The sequence below is a fragment of the Arctopsyche grandis genome, chromosome 2 (assembly GCF_051622035.1).
Source record: "Arctopsyche grandis isolate Sample6627 chromosome 2, ASM5162203v2, whole genome shotgun sequence".
NCBI classification, from domain to species: domain Eukaryota; kingdom Metazoa; phylum Arthropoda; class Insecta; order Trichoptera; family Hydropsychidae; genus Arctopsyche; species Arctopsyche grandis.
The window spans coordinates 2,126,330-2,140,265 of record NC_135356.1 but is presented as its reverse complement, the minus strand read 5'-3'; the positions used below and the strand labels follow the sequence as shown (position 1 = coordinate 2,140,265).

The following is a 13,936-nucleotide window of genomic DNA, read 5'->3' as shown; positions in this document are numbered from 1 at the left end:
AATTTCAAACATTTATATTATTTAAATTTACACAACCCGATTGAAAGTAAAGATGAGACCTGTATAATACAACAATGCAAAATGCTGACCTCATCAAATTCTTACGGTCTGGTTTAAAGTAATATGAGACATATAAATGCAATAATGTATTCATACAAGAACACTAGACGAATACTACACCACTTGAAAAATTAGCATCAGCAAATCTTTGCTGTATACTCCGTTCTTTGGTATGAAATTTTAGTACGGTTTCAGTAGCGCGTGCCACAGTACAGTATTATATAACAGTGCATCAGTTCAGTATAAAAAGTAGTCAATACAATCGTTAGTACAGTATGGTAAGTACACCGGACTAAGCTATTTAATAAATTAACTGCTACACGATAAAGTCTCGCGTTCAAGTTTGTATTTAATCAAATATCCTTCTTCACTTACCCTTCTTTGTAATGAAAACGTTTGAAAGCCAAACATTCAATATATTGCACAAGACCCTCGTGGCCTGGATGAAAAGGAAGTTGCTTCAAGACTTCTATTAATGCTAAACAAAATAAAAACTCCACTGCGAGATCGCGCCGTTCGGCTTGCAGCTCGTCGGTACTTCTTTCAACGGTTTCAGTAACAGGACCGCTACCGGATACTATATACATGATACTGAAACATTAATAAACAATTGCATTACAATAAGATGCGACGGAGAAGCAAATTTCGGATTTTCCACGTCGCATATGTTAAATTGATTTTATACAATGTACCCGTGGATTCAACCAATTGATTTATTTTAAACTATGCGTTAAATTATATATCAAAAGTTATGAAATGTGATGAATGAATTGACTGATGAATCAAAAAATACAAACCTTTTGTTTTTTTGATCGTGTTGAGGTCGTTTTCCTTGGTCGCTGGCATGCAAGGAATGTTGCATCTGTCTTTCGAGCCAGCCGAACAGGGCTCTGAGCAGAGACGGCAAACAGTACTCGGCTACTGTGCCAAAAGCACACAGAATCTGATCCAACTGTGGGTCTTCGCCTCTTTGCAGTGATTTCGACAACGGCTTCTCCTGAAAATGCACACCGTCAAAACATGACACATCGCCGCACGCTAATATCAAACTGACACTTAACGATATACCGACCAGACACTCGTTCATGATGATCTCCATTTTCTTTTCGGCCTGTATGGTAAATTCGACAAAGAGTGTGCGCATGACGAACTCTCCGGGCCTCAAATCTGTGTCTACGGAGACCATGGGCAAGTTGGGTCGCTCCTTGTGAGCGCCCCACGGAAGCATCGTACCCCTCGACGAAGGTAACGAAGTGGAGGCGTGACTCGACGAGTTTACACTGTCGACTGTGTCACTGGCGACTCTCGGCGAGCCACTGTTGACTGTGTTGTTTGGATTGAATTGATATAGTAAAGTTCGGTTCGGCTCTTGGCTTGTCGTTTCTTTGGACGTCACAGCCTCCGATTGAGATGGAAATACGACTTCTTCTGTCGATACCGATGTCGCCGGAAATGATTCATCGGCCCCTTGGAATATTTCAAAACAAATTTCAATTATTACATTACCTATAACATACATATGCATGCATCTACAAGCCTTTTAACACTATTATACATATATAGGTATGTATTTTTGACGCATTCGAAATGTGGTGCTGGAGACGGATGAGATGATCTGACCAAATCAAAGAATTGTCCTTTAACTTGGCACAGAACCAGGAGGAGTGGAAGTCCGTCATATTCAAGATGACACCAACGAACATGATGCTCACCATTGAGCAAACGATAAAGAAAAAGATGTATTTTTGGTAATAGAAATCCAAGATGAAAGAAACATTATAAAATGAAAAACCAGGTATGATTTTAAAATTAAATACATATCTACTGAAATTAAATTTTGAATTGTGAATTGGATATATATATATATAATATTAACGTTGCGTATTATTGAATAGCGAAACATTTTGAAAGATGATTCGAAACACGATGAAACACGTGTCAAAAAAATGCTTTTATTCATTATTTCAGATTTAGAAATATATTATACAACTTAAAGTATAGTTCAGATATTCAACAATTTTATCACATTAGTATATGATTAAAAATTGTATCATACAATCAACAAGATAGATTGATTCAAATCATATTATCTCGAGTCGGAATTGATCATACTTCTGGATGAAATCTTAAAGTAAGCCGGGAAAATCGGCTTATTATTTTCATTCACAATTCTTCCGTCAACACAGCATCCACGTGAATATCGACGTCTAAAAGGCTTATATCGTTTAATTTTCGGAATAGCGGCATTCTTGTATGCGGTCTACGCATTTGTTCGTTTGGTCTACCGTTGCGTTGGATTTCCAATACACTTTCGGAACGAAGCTTTCGAAAGATCAAAAAATGCTTCCAATCTTCAGTCGACTCTATACGTGGTTCACACGTTACTTTTACAATTCCAAATTTGATCCACGCAGCAAGGCGTGTTAAGTAGACACAAACAAACAAACAACGGCAGATCTCATACGAGTAGAACGTCGGTAGAAATACCTGTAGCTTCATCGTCGTTTGTATTCATCGTTAAATTATTATACGTATCGACCTTTTCCGACGGGACTCCATCCTCATCCCTGGACACCAACATGATTTATGCTGAAAATAATACACAATTCAATTACACATTAAATAATGCGCAAACACACAAATCACAATCGCAAGAACAGTCGGCACATTATCAAAAGTAACACAATAAAAGTAATGTTTCACTGAAAAAAATACACATGTAATATTATAAACAAAGCCGCTAGATAGCCATTGCATTATTAAATCTACAAACATGTATTCATACGCAAACAGCGAGCACCAGATTAATAAACAATACGGTATTAATATGAGTCATTTCAAAAGTGATTTACTTGATGTATTTTAAAACACTCCATACATATTCACAAAAGGAAAACCATTTATAAAACTACAATGATGTTGTTTTATCTGTTGCCAGCTTATTCAAGTCGATTAGATTCAAATTTGATTTATGTATGTATGTATGTATGGGATTCATTATTCTAACTTTATATTCATATTATTCTCATCTTATTGTTATGCTGAATATGGAATAAGGTTCAGCGCGTTTGGAAAAGTATAGAATGAAAAAAACAGGAACGAGACAGAAGCCAAATAAGATCCGAAGCAAAATAAATAAAGACGATACTCAAATGCTTTCCGAGAGATTGTATAAAGTAAGCCACAAGTAGTGTGGTTGTCCAGTGGGTTTACAAAGGTTTCCGGAAACCCGTTCATAAATAAACGTATGTGTTTCTGAACTGAAGATGTGACAACGGAACATTTTAGAGAAAAAATAAATGCCTCGTTCTTAGGTTTCTATGAAGGAATCCAAATCTCAAACGTCTATTCGTTCGTTTATTAAAATTATTATAAAATAATCGAATAACCTTTTCTGTAATGAATGAATCAACGAGTTATAAATACATTTATATAGTTTGTACGTGTGATTTTTTTTGTTGTTGTTCTTGAGTTGTTGAGAATTTAATCTAGCGATGGATGATTGACAATGACTATCGGTATATAAAACAATAAAGTACGAATCCGAGCCGATCCACAAACGTACTCCTTGTATCAACATGTCTATTATTATCTTTTCTCGGAAATCCCGAAATGTTCAGTTATTGGATTCGAGGTCTCACATCTCACATCGCAACCAAATATGACAAAAAAAGACATAATTCGCACTCTCGCATAGATCGACGAGTCCAACGACATTTACGCGACACATTTGACAGTAATGAAAAATTGACTGTGGCGTTTTCAATCGATCTGAAGTGCACCCTATATATAAAGCTATTATTTTACACGTGTGTTGTGTCCTTTCTAATTATTTTGAAGGTCGAACTTTTAAAACCATTATACGATGAGCCGAGCACGGGATTCAGATTCAGAAAATATGTATAAAGATGTTATTAACCCTTTGAGTGTGGACGTATTTTCTGTTGAAAGCCCGCCACACTTAAAATTTCGCCAACATTTCCAACTAGAATTATTTAAAAATCAAATAGGGAGCAGGTATAAAAATTGTAGCTAATCCAAACAAACCCCAGATAACTACCGCCGAGGATTTCGAGTTTTGTAAAGGTGTGTTTAGACTCTCTAATATATCTTGCAACAATATATGTAAAATAAACAAAATAAGTCTATTAATGAATGTATTCTTCCAAAACTAGTTCTATGTTCTTCATTGTTGTTAAAATGTAATGCTCTAAATGCCAAGCTACAATCTAAAATATCCAGTTAGCGATATCCATCGGGAAATTCTGCTATGGTTATAAATTCAGAAATTCCGGTGTAAACCAGTCTTGATAACCATTGACACGGATTACACGAGCCATGTGCAATGCATTTCTTTTCAATGCTACCTGGAAAGGCTTAACAGGTATTTAAAAAAATAATTCGAGACTGCGAATTATCAGTTATATCTATTTATTTATTTATTTATATATATTTTAGCTATCAAGCTAATTTAAAAATACATCTTAATTATTATACTTAACTCTAAAATTTATAATTAACTTATATGTACTGTCCCTCACAGAGGTGTCTCTTCGCACCTCTCAGGAATGCATCCATGTTTTTAGCAGACCTGACGCACTCAGGGAGGGCATTATACATGAGCACACCCCTGTGAAAAACACCCCCAGCCGTCTTATTCTTTCTTACTCTACTTACAACTAGTTTGTCCTTATTTCTAGTATCAAAACTATGTTTATCTCTATTCCTTATTATATAATCATCAAAATACTTAGGTAATAACTTATGATCTAACTTATAAACAAAAGACAATGTACTAATATTTAGACTAATTCTAATACTCATCCATCCTAATTCATCTAACATACTTCCAATACTCTTAAATCTACTCACATTCAAAATAGCTCTCATAGCTTTATTCTGTATTTTTTGCATTTTTTCTAAATCTTGGCCACTAAACAAATTAAGCACAGTGGCACAATAAACCACATGTGGCAAGACAATTGAATTAAATACTAAAATTTTACTTTTTTTACTTAAAATATTTCTTAATCTACATAATACACCAACTTTTCTAGCCATTTTTTTTATTATATAGTCAGCGTGCATTTTAAAATTTAGTCCTGAATCTATGTATACACCTAAGTATTTTATTTTTTCAACTTTTTCAATTAACTTATCATCAATTCTAACTTCATTCAATATATTTTTATTTTTACCAATCAACCACATCATTTTTGTTTTATTCACATTCAACTTTAATTTATTTTCACACAACCAGTCATTCACATAGTTTAATTCTATATTTAAAATCTCAGACATTACATCAACATTCTTTCCAATTATATATATATCAATGTATCATCTGCAAACAAATGTATTTTACACATCTTAATTACCTTAACAATATCATTTATATATAATATAAATAATAAGGGTCCCAATTTGGACCCTTGCGGCACTCCATGAGGTGTTACAAATTCAGAGGATAACACCTTATCAATTTTTACTATTTGCCTTCTATTATTTAAGTATGATTGAAGCCACTTTAATACTATACCATTTATTCCTAACTTATATAATTTTTGTAATAAAATATTCCTATCTACTGTCTCGAACGCTCGCTTAAAATCTAGAAAAACTGCTCCAACAACCATGCTAGATTCATCCATCGCCTCCATCCAATCAGAAACCACCAATTGGATAGCGGTTTCTGTTGAATGTTTCACTCTAAATCCAGACTGTTCCACAACCAAACAATCATTTATACTAATGAACTCTTTCAATTGAATCATAACGATTTCCTCCAGCATCTTCTCAACAATTGGTAACATATTGATGGGCCTCATTTCACTGGCTTTATGTGTGCCAGTAACCTTTGGTACCGGTACAATAGTAGACACCTTCCATGCATCCGGGACGGATCCCACTTCTAACGATTCATTTATTAATTTCAGTAACAGAGGTCCAACCATGTCCCAAGTGTTGATTAAAATATCTAGAGTCAATCCATCCATACTAGAAACTGATTTCATGCCCTTCAATACACCATTTAATCCCCCCATTTCCACTAATTTAAACCTTTCAAACTTATTTAAACCCAAATTAATATCATCATTCACACTATTATGCCTTGTTTGTATTGAATTAACTATATCATTCACACTATTGATGTAAAACTCATTCAATCTTTCAACCATATCCTCTTTATCATTATATACTACCCCCTCGACTTCTAATTCATTCAAAGAAAGATTTTTTTCCCCCGGAAATCAAAGTTTTAATTATTCGCCACATTTTTGTGGGATCTTTTTTTGCACCATCTATATTTCTTTCATGCCAATCCCTCTTCGCATTCTGATCGTATCTGCCATTATATAATGACGTTGCAACGATGAAATAGAAACCAGTGCGTGCATTAAAATCAATTGGCTTAATTTACATACAACTCGTATACATTCGCCAATCATAACCATCTGTCAACATGAAAATCTGAAGTGCATTAGTCATGTCGATGATTATTATGAACGTAATTTATTTTCTGTTTAGTCTACTTCATGGATTCAAATCTAAAGTTTGTTTAATTGTTTCAGTAATCAAACACATAATGGCGACAAATAAAAACCTCATTAATTCGAAATTCGAATTATTATTTTTATCGACGTTCAAAATTTGTACAAAGCGGTCACTGTCAATACAAATATTCTCAAACAAAGTATTTTTAACGTGCTATTTGCATCGCAAATTTACAGAGAACTCAATCAAAATGTCTAAGACTATTCATTACAATACTACAACACTGTTGAATGAGTCGTTTTATTGTAAAAAATGTCCTAATACTGTTTTTCAACACGATCCCAGTTGGCGTCGACATATGTTTGAAATGGTAATTGGACTATTCGTCACTTTGCTGTGGTCACAAAGACAATTTTTGCCATGAAAATCGCGAATACACAATCTTTGGCACTCAAGTTCTCATTAGTATGATAGTTATCGTTAGTATGATGGACTTTTCGGCTGCCAGATGTTCCGTTATAGAGATTTTAGTGACTTTGTGACGAGTATTTTGTGACCAGTAATCACCGAACCGTTTGAAATAGGGAGATAAGCTTGACGATCCCTTCATTTTCAATCAAAAAATCATTTCATTTCAAGAATAGTACATGATTTTTGACAATGTTCTGCTATTTTCCCAGACAATAATCAATTAAACGATTTGACGACCCTTAATTGTGGACGAGTCGACCGAAACCCAGTCTAAATACTTGTTGTATTCCCTTTAATAAATTGTATTCCCATTCTGACGAAGAACCTATTTTGGCCCAAACGATTCTGACTGAAAAAAATGGGTTACGATCGATCGAGGAATTATCCAACAAGATCATGGTACAATAGCCAGATATATAATAGCATTACAGAAATTGGCAAGTGTCGCATAGAATCCAGATCTCTGGATCTGGCTCCTTCCGACTACTATTTATTTTCCGTTCGTGGAACATTTTTTGTTCTACAGAAGAGATAAAATGGGCTTGTATTATTATTTCGACTCTAAAACGGAGGCATTTTACAGAAAAGGCATAAATGTTTTAACGGAAAGATGGAAATCATATTGTTCAAGTAAATTGCAACAGTTTGAGAAAATAGTATTGAGTGTTTGATTGGTACCTCAATGTGGTAAACGGATTATTCGGCAAAAAGGCGATCTAAAATCCCAATCACGGAACATCTGGCACTCGAGTTCTCATCAGTACAATATTTCGCGTGCGCAACTTTCGATTGGTGGAGTTTTTGGTTGCCAGATGTTCCGTGATCGAGATTTTAGGGACTATATTAGCGGAATAATCACCGAACCACCCAAAATATCTATATAAAAAAGGACGAGATGAACTAATAATGAAATAATAATGAAAGAATAATAATTGAGGAAATAATAATGAAATTTATCATTGAATAGATCGAAGTATAGTAACATAAAAAATATACCTTAGTATAGACGTTGAAGAACAAGAACCAGCAGAATAGACTATAATGTTCACTCTGTTCAGAGCATATGTTCAAATCCCACTGGTTTCTGCCGGTCAGACCTTGGTTTTGAGACTACAGGTCGACCGTTTCCTATCAGAGTTTACTAATTCATCTGATTTTCATTGAAACGGTTCCAACAAATTGGCAATTTTACCCATTTTGCTGCAATCTCGAATTTCGCTGAATTGTATAAAATGTTATCTTTATTTTTAGTTAAAGGTTTTCTTTATTTGTGTATACAAATTGATGTTTTTAAACGTATTGTGCTAATTTGTACTGAATCAAATTTATGTGATGCGAAACTTGAGGCTCTCTACTTTCGTTCTAGTAAAACAAAGTTTTCCGGAATTTTCACATTAATATAATAATAAATCGTATTTCGTAGGTTGTATTTTTTACTAATTTTCATCCTTTATTTATATTCCAGTTACTGAGGATTCTGTCAAGTCTATGACCCGAAAGCATCTACATGATATAATGAGAGGAAGCACCGAAAGGCTTTTAGATCGAAAATTCAAATATTCAGAGAAAAAAGCTAGCAATTGTCACAAGTTGCCTTCTTGAGGAATTAAAAACGTCATTGGGAATTGTGAAAAAGGATTTATTAAAAAAAACAACTGTCAAATTCGAATACGTATACGTCACTGATGAAACCTAAAAATGAGACACGATAAACCGTACTGATTTTACCAAGACGGTACTGGTGTTTTAGGTATCTGTCTTGATAAATGGTGTGATAAAACCAGTACACTTTTTTATGTAATAGAATTTTTTTTATCTAATAGATAGATGAATATACAAATTCTTCGGCGAAAATGATGTCTCCTACAAAAATATTGCCAAATTGGTCGAATGGTGTTTCCATTCATCAGGAACAACTGCACCAGCCGACAGGTTTGATGAACAATATATAGTTCGGTGATAGAGCGAAATTGAATGTTTGCCAATCGCTTAGTGTGATTTCAAACCAGTCTTGTGTAGAAAATGAATTCATTTTCGTTTTAAATAATTGAAGTATTTATAAATTTGGAAAAAATGCCCACCTTACGACAGACGAATGTACTCGGGAGAGAGACATTCGAAGATTGTCGCGTGAAATTGATAACTGTCAGCGGGGTTGTGGACGAAGGTGGGGTGAAGGCCTATGGTGAAATCGCAGATGACATGTCGCAATCGAAAATGTGTACAAGTAATGTGTGTGCAATTCGCGGAGAAACTCGCGTGTGCGATAGACAAGTAGACCCGGGATACACGAGAAGGCAATGTTAGGCAAACGTCATACGCGAATGTGACGTGCGATGCTGAGACAGGACGCAGTGGGAACGCTTTCATTGTGAGGTTCCGATGACGATTTGACGCAAAGTGTGAAAATAGCAAACGCTGCTGGCCTGTGGATGAGCTGATCGCTTACCTTCCATGGACCGGGAGCGGCCGTCCTCCGTCACGCTACGATCCTAGCTAACTAATGTCAAACATTCACCGGCCTCAACGTTCCGCATAATAGCCATAGCCAACCGAGAGGCTTTCGTAAATTAAAAGTATCCACTCTTTTAATGCCGCTCACACCATTGGCTCCGGAAGGTCGCTGATCGTTGTCTAGAAGCCATACTTTTTGGTATGGAGTTTTAGTTTAAAATAGTTATGTAAAACGATTCGGCGATTATTGCCCACAAAGTGCTCGCCCAAAAGTCACTAGAATCTCTATGACGGAACACCTGGCAGTCGAAAAGTCCAACATACTAACGAGAACTCGAGTGCAAAATATTCCGCATTCGCGATTTTCGTGGCAAATATTGTCTTTTGGGCGAGCTCAATGTAAGTAATGGACCATTTACCCTTTAAAATGCTTACTTTCCTCTAGGTACAATTTCGCTTATGTACAATTTCATTTTGTCGAAAAAAGAGAGAGGAATAAAATAAAATTTAAAAAAAATTGATCATCATCCCCTAGTTGAAAAGTTACCGCACGCCACTGATATATGTACATATGTATGAATAACATTTGGCATTCTCATCATTATTATAATTATCACCTTTATTATTCATACCATCATAATAGTCAGCATTATTATCATAATTTTTGACAGTTGGATGATAGCGCGTCGCCCCGCTATCATCCATCGTGCGTAATATCCAGTGGTGTCACCCCAATTTTATATATATATTATTATTTTATTTTACCATGTTTTCTTCTTTTAAATTTTTCGGTTTTTTACTAATTTTACGTGCATTTATATCTTTGTTAAATGTAAGCCATTGTGGATCATTAGGTTCTTCCTGTAATGCCACAATGGTCCAAAACTATTAATAAATAAATATATATATATATATATATATATATATATATATATATATATATATATATATATAAATATATATATATATATATATATATATATATATATATATATATATATATATATATATATATATATATTTTATTTTATTTTTTTTTTTTTTTTATATACATATATATATATATATATATATATGTACATATATATTATGATTTTTATATTATATATATCTTCTTCTTGTTAATGCCTTGTCCACATCCGGACGTTGGCGACCACCTCGTCGATTATTTGAAGATATCCGCATCGGTCTTCAGCGGCTCGGAACAACTCTTCGGCGCTCATATCGGTCCACATGCGCATGTCTCGAAGTCAAGATAACTTTTTCCTGCCAATCCATTTTTTTCCTTCTATTTTCCCCATGGTTATCAAACGGAGAAATTCGTATTTTGGACCTCGTATCATGTGTCCGAGGTACTCTTTCTCCGCTTGATGACAGAAACAAGTTCCCTGCCTCTCCCCATGATGCCGAGGACAGCTTCGATATCTTTTTGGTCCACGGAATCTTCAGCATACGCCTATAGACCCATATCTCAAAAGCTTCGATGTGGCTGATCATCTTGGTCTTCAGAGTACACGTCTCACATCCGTGTAGCAATACTGTCCAGACGTAGCTCTTCGCGAATCTGAACCGCGTATGAAGATTGAGATGCTTGTTTGTAGCCATCTATCAGCTGTTCTAGCCATCTCGATGCGGATTCTTAGATCTTCATCTGGGTCCATCTCTTCATTCAGCCAGGTACCCAGGTATTTGAATATTTTTACTCTTTCTATCACCTCTCCATCCGGGAATCACCCGGTGTCTGTTTGCATTCTATCTACTATCATAAATTTTGTCTTCTTTAGATTTATGCGCAGACCTCTTCGATTGCTTTCTTGATGTACACGGTCTAGAGATCTTTGCAGGTCTGCTAAATTTTCAGCGACTAGTGCCGTGTCATCAGCATATCTTATATTGGTAATGGTCTCTCCGCCCACCTTGATACCCTCCGGTTCTTGGAGAGCATCTTGGAAGATGGATTCGGTGTAGGTGTAAAAAAGAGTAGGTGTTTCTTCGTCTCCAACTTTGGCGTTGAAATCTCCCATTATAATGTTAACATAATTTTTTTTCGTATATGTCATAAATTCTTTGATTTGTTGATAAAATTCTTCAATCTCATTTTCTTCTTTATCGAAAGTGGGGGGCATACACTTGTATTATGTTAAAATTTATAAGTTTTCCTGCCAATTGTATCATCATGACTCGTTCAGATAACGGAATAAAGTTTCTCACACTTTTACTGATGTCGTCTTCCAGAATCACAGCAACACCATTCTTATGAGTGTCGTCAAGCGATCCCGAGTAATAAGTCGTATATCTATTGCAATGCGTCGTTTTTCCAGCTCCAGGCCATCTAGCTTCGCTTATCCCGAGCATCTGTATTTGATTTTTTTCATTTCAGGATTTTTTATACTAGGGGTCATAATGCGATATGGCGGCACTGACAATTTTCTGGATGTCAAAATGAAATGATAATATTTAAATGATATTACCGATCACGTTATAATGATCATCGACCGTTTCATTTTATTATATGATGTAACGCGACGTTCTCCCAAGTGTCCCTTAAGTTGGTAGCGGTGGTAACCTTTAGGTTGGCACCAACTACTTTACCGCGCGAAACACACTACCCGCCTCGAGAAGGATCGAGACGTGGCCTCTTCTTCGCCAGCTTCCAACCGGGAAGGACCTCCCTCCAGCACCTCCGCCGAGCGCTTCAGAGACGCCCAGAGGTCGCCATCTTGTGTCCACACGAGGCAGTACGGAGTTTGTCTCCTGCCTCCCCCTCCCGCTGCTGTGACGAAACCACAGGGCCAGCTTCTGGAGAAGCTGTTATCAACGCACACGACTTGCAGTCAGGAACCTCCCAGACTATATACATTAATACAACTACCCCAAGGTTAGTCCACGTTTCCACCTAACTTGACTCTTTGGAAGAATAACGATATATCACGCCCTCTGCATAAAGACGCGCGTAATATCGTTCATTACAATGATCATTTAGTTTAATAATTGAGTATATAATAACTAATTGAGTATATAATCAAAGCGTATTGATCATTTAAAATACTTACTGACAATTTAGTTATTTTTGTTGATCAAAAGCTGAATAAATGACTGATCAATTAAATACACGCCAAAAGCAGTGGTATCACCCCAAATTTGGAACAATGGGTTTTCAATATTTTTTCAAAAAAATTATTTTGAAAATATGTACATATATTATATGAATTTTTAGACGAAAACCAGTTATTTAATAACGGGTTTTCGGAAATTTTTGGTTTTTCTGAAAAGGAGTCGGGACTGAAAATGGAATCTGGAAGCGGAAATTAAAAAAAAAATCCGGATATGGAACTGGAAAAGGAATCGGGATCTGGAACTGATAAAGAAAACGGGACTGAAACAGGAATCGGGATCCAGAACTGAAAAAGGAATCGGGACTGAAACAAGAATCTGGAACCGAATCTGAAAATAAAATTCAAAGAGTAAAGTAAATTTTATCGATCAAAATGCATTTGATTTATAAATATTGAAAAAATAATATTTATCCGGTTGACAACAGTTTAAATTTTATTTTATTTCTAAACGTAGAAAATTTGAGTATTAAATAAAAATTTGAGTAATGTCAATTTTAACAAACTTGAAATTTTTGCTTTTTATTATGCACCGTGGAAATTCATCTCGAGCTATTTTTTTTATTATATTATATGCAGATATATTAAAATAATGGCATACTCTATAAAATGATTTTATTCTCGTGATTGATTTAGTATAAATTTTTTCAACTCCATTTGCCAAAAACATATGTTAAAATGTATGTATTTGATATGTTTTGCATAATGAAAATCCACTTTGAGGGGAATGAGTTCAAAGTTATACTTGAATGCGTGTCAATATTAATTCATATATTTTTTCAGGCCTTAAAATTCCGACTGCAGGCAGTCGAATTCTTTCCTATTAATTTACCATTTATTTTGAGCTGTAATTACCGTGGGCGTTCTCGTTCGCTAGTTCATTTTATTTTCATACTCAAATACGATTTTCATTTCGTTAGCATTTTATTCGGTGAGTGAAATTTTCTATCAATCCGTGAACGAAATTATAGCACAAACGACTCACAAACTAGCCGGGAATTACCGTCAATAATTGCCGATAATGCTCGCTATTTTTTTCGATCGTTTCGGGTCACGGTCATGCGTCTGATCGAAAATTAGAAATACATTTTGAATTAGAAAATGCAATCGAAAAAATATACTTATTTATCCGGTTGACAACAGTTTAAATATTATTTTGTTTTTTAACGTATAAAATTTTAATAATTACATTTTATCGATCAAAATGATAATTTATAAAATACAATCGAAAACAAAATTATTTATCCGGTTGCAAAGGGTTAAATATTATTTAATATGTCGAAAGTAATGGACGGAATTATGAATGTTATGTATGAGTAACGAGTGTAGCGAGCAAATGCCAC

General features: G+C 35.0%; 1 protein-coding gene across 1 annotated transcript in view; it reads right to left on the bottom strand.

The window, feature by feature from the left end:
* fry (microtubule binding protein furry) overlaps positions 1-9,528 on the bottom strand; it is a 35,052-nt gene extending 25,524 nt beyond the window's left edge. The window contains exons 1-5 of the mRNA XM_077446170.1: positions 9,476-9,528; positions 2,548-2,649; positions 1,133-1,527; positions 858-1,057; positions 436-651 (exon numbers count right to left, since the gene is read on the bottom strand). Coding sequence (XP_077302296.1) covers positions 436-651; positions 858-1,057; positions 1,133-1,527; positions 2,548-2,641 — 905 coding nt within the window. The 5' untranslated portion in view covers positions 2,642-2,649; positions 9,476-9,528. The remainder of the gene's footprint in view (positions 1-435; positions 652-857; positions 1,058-1,132; positions 1,528-2,547; positions 2,650-9,475) is intronic.
* Positions 9,529-13,936: the final 4,408 nt, after the last annotated feature.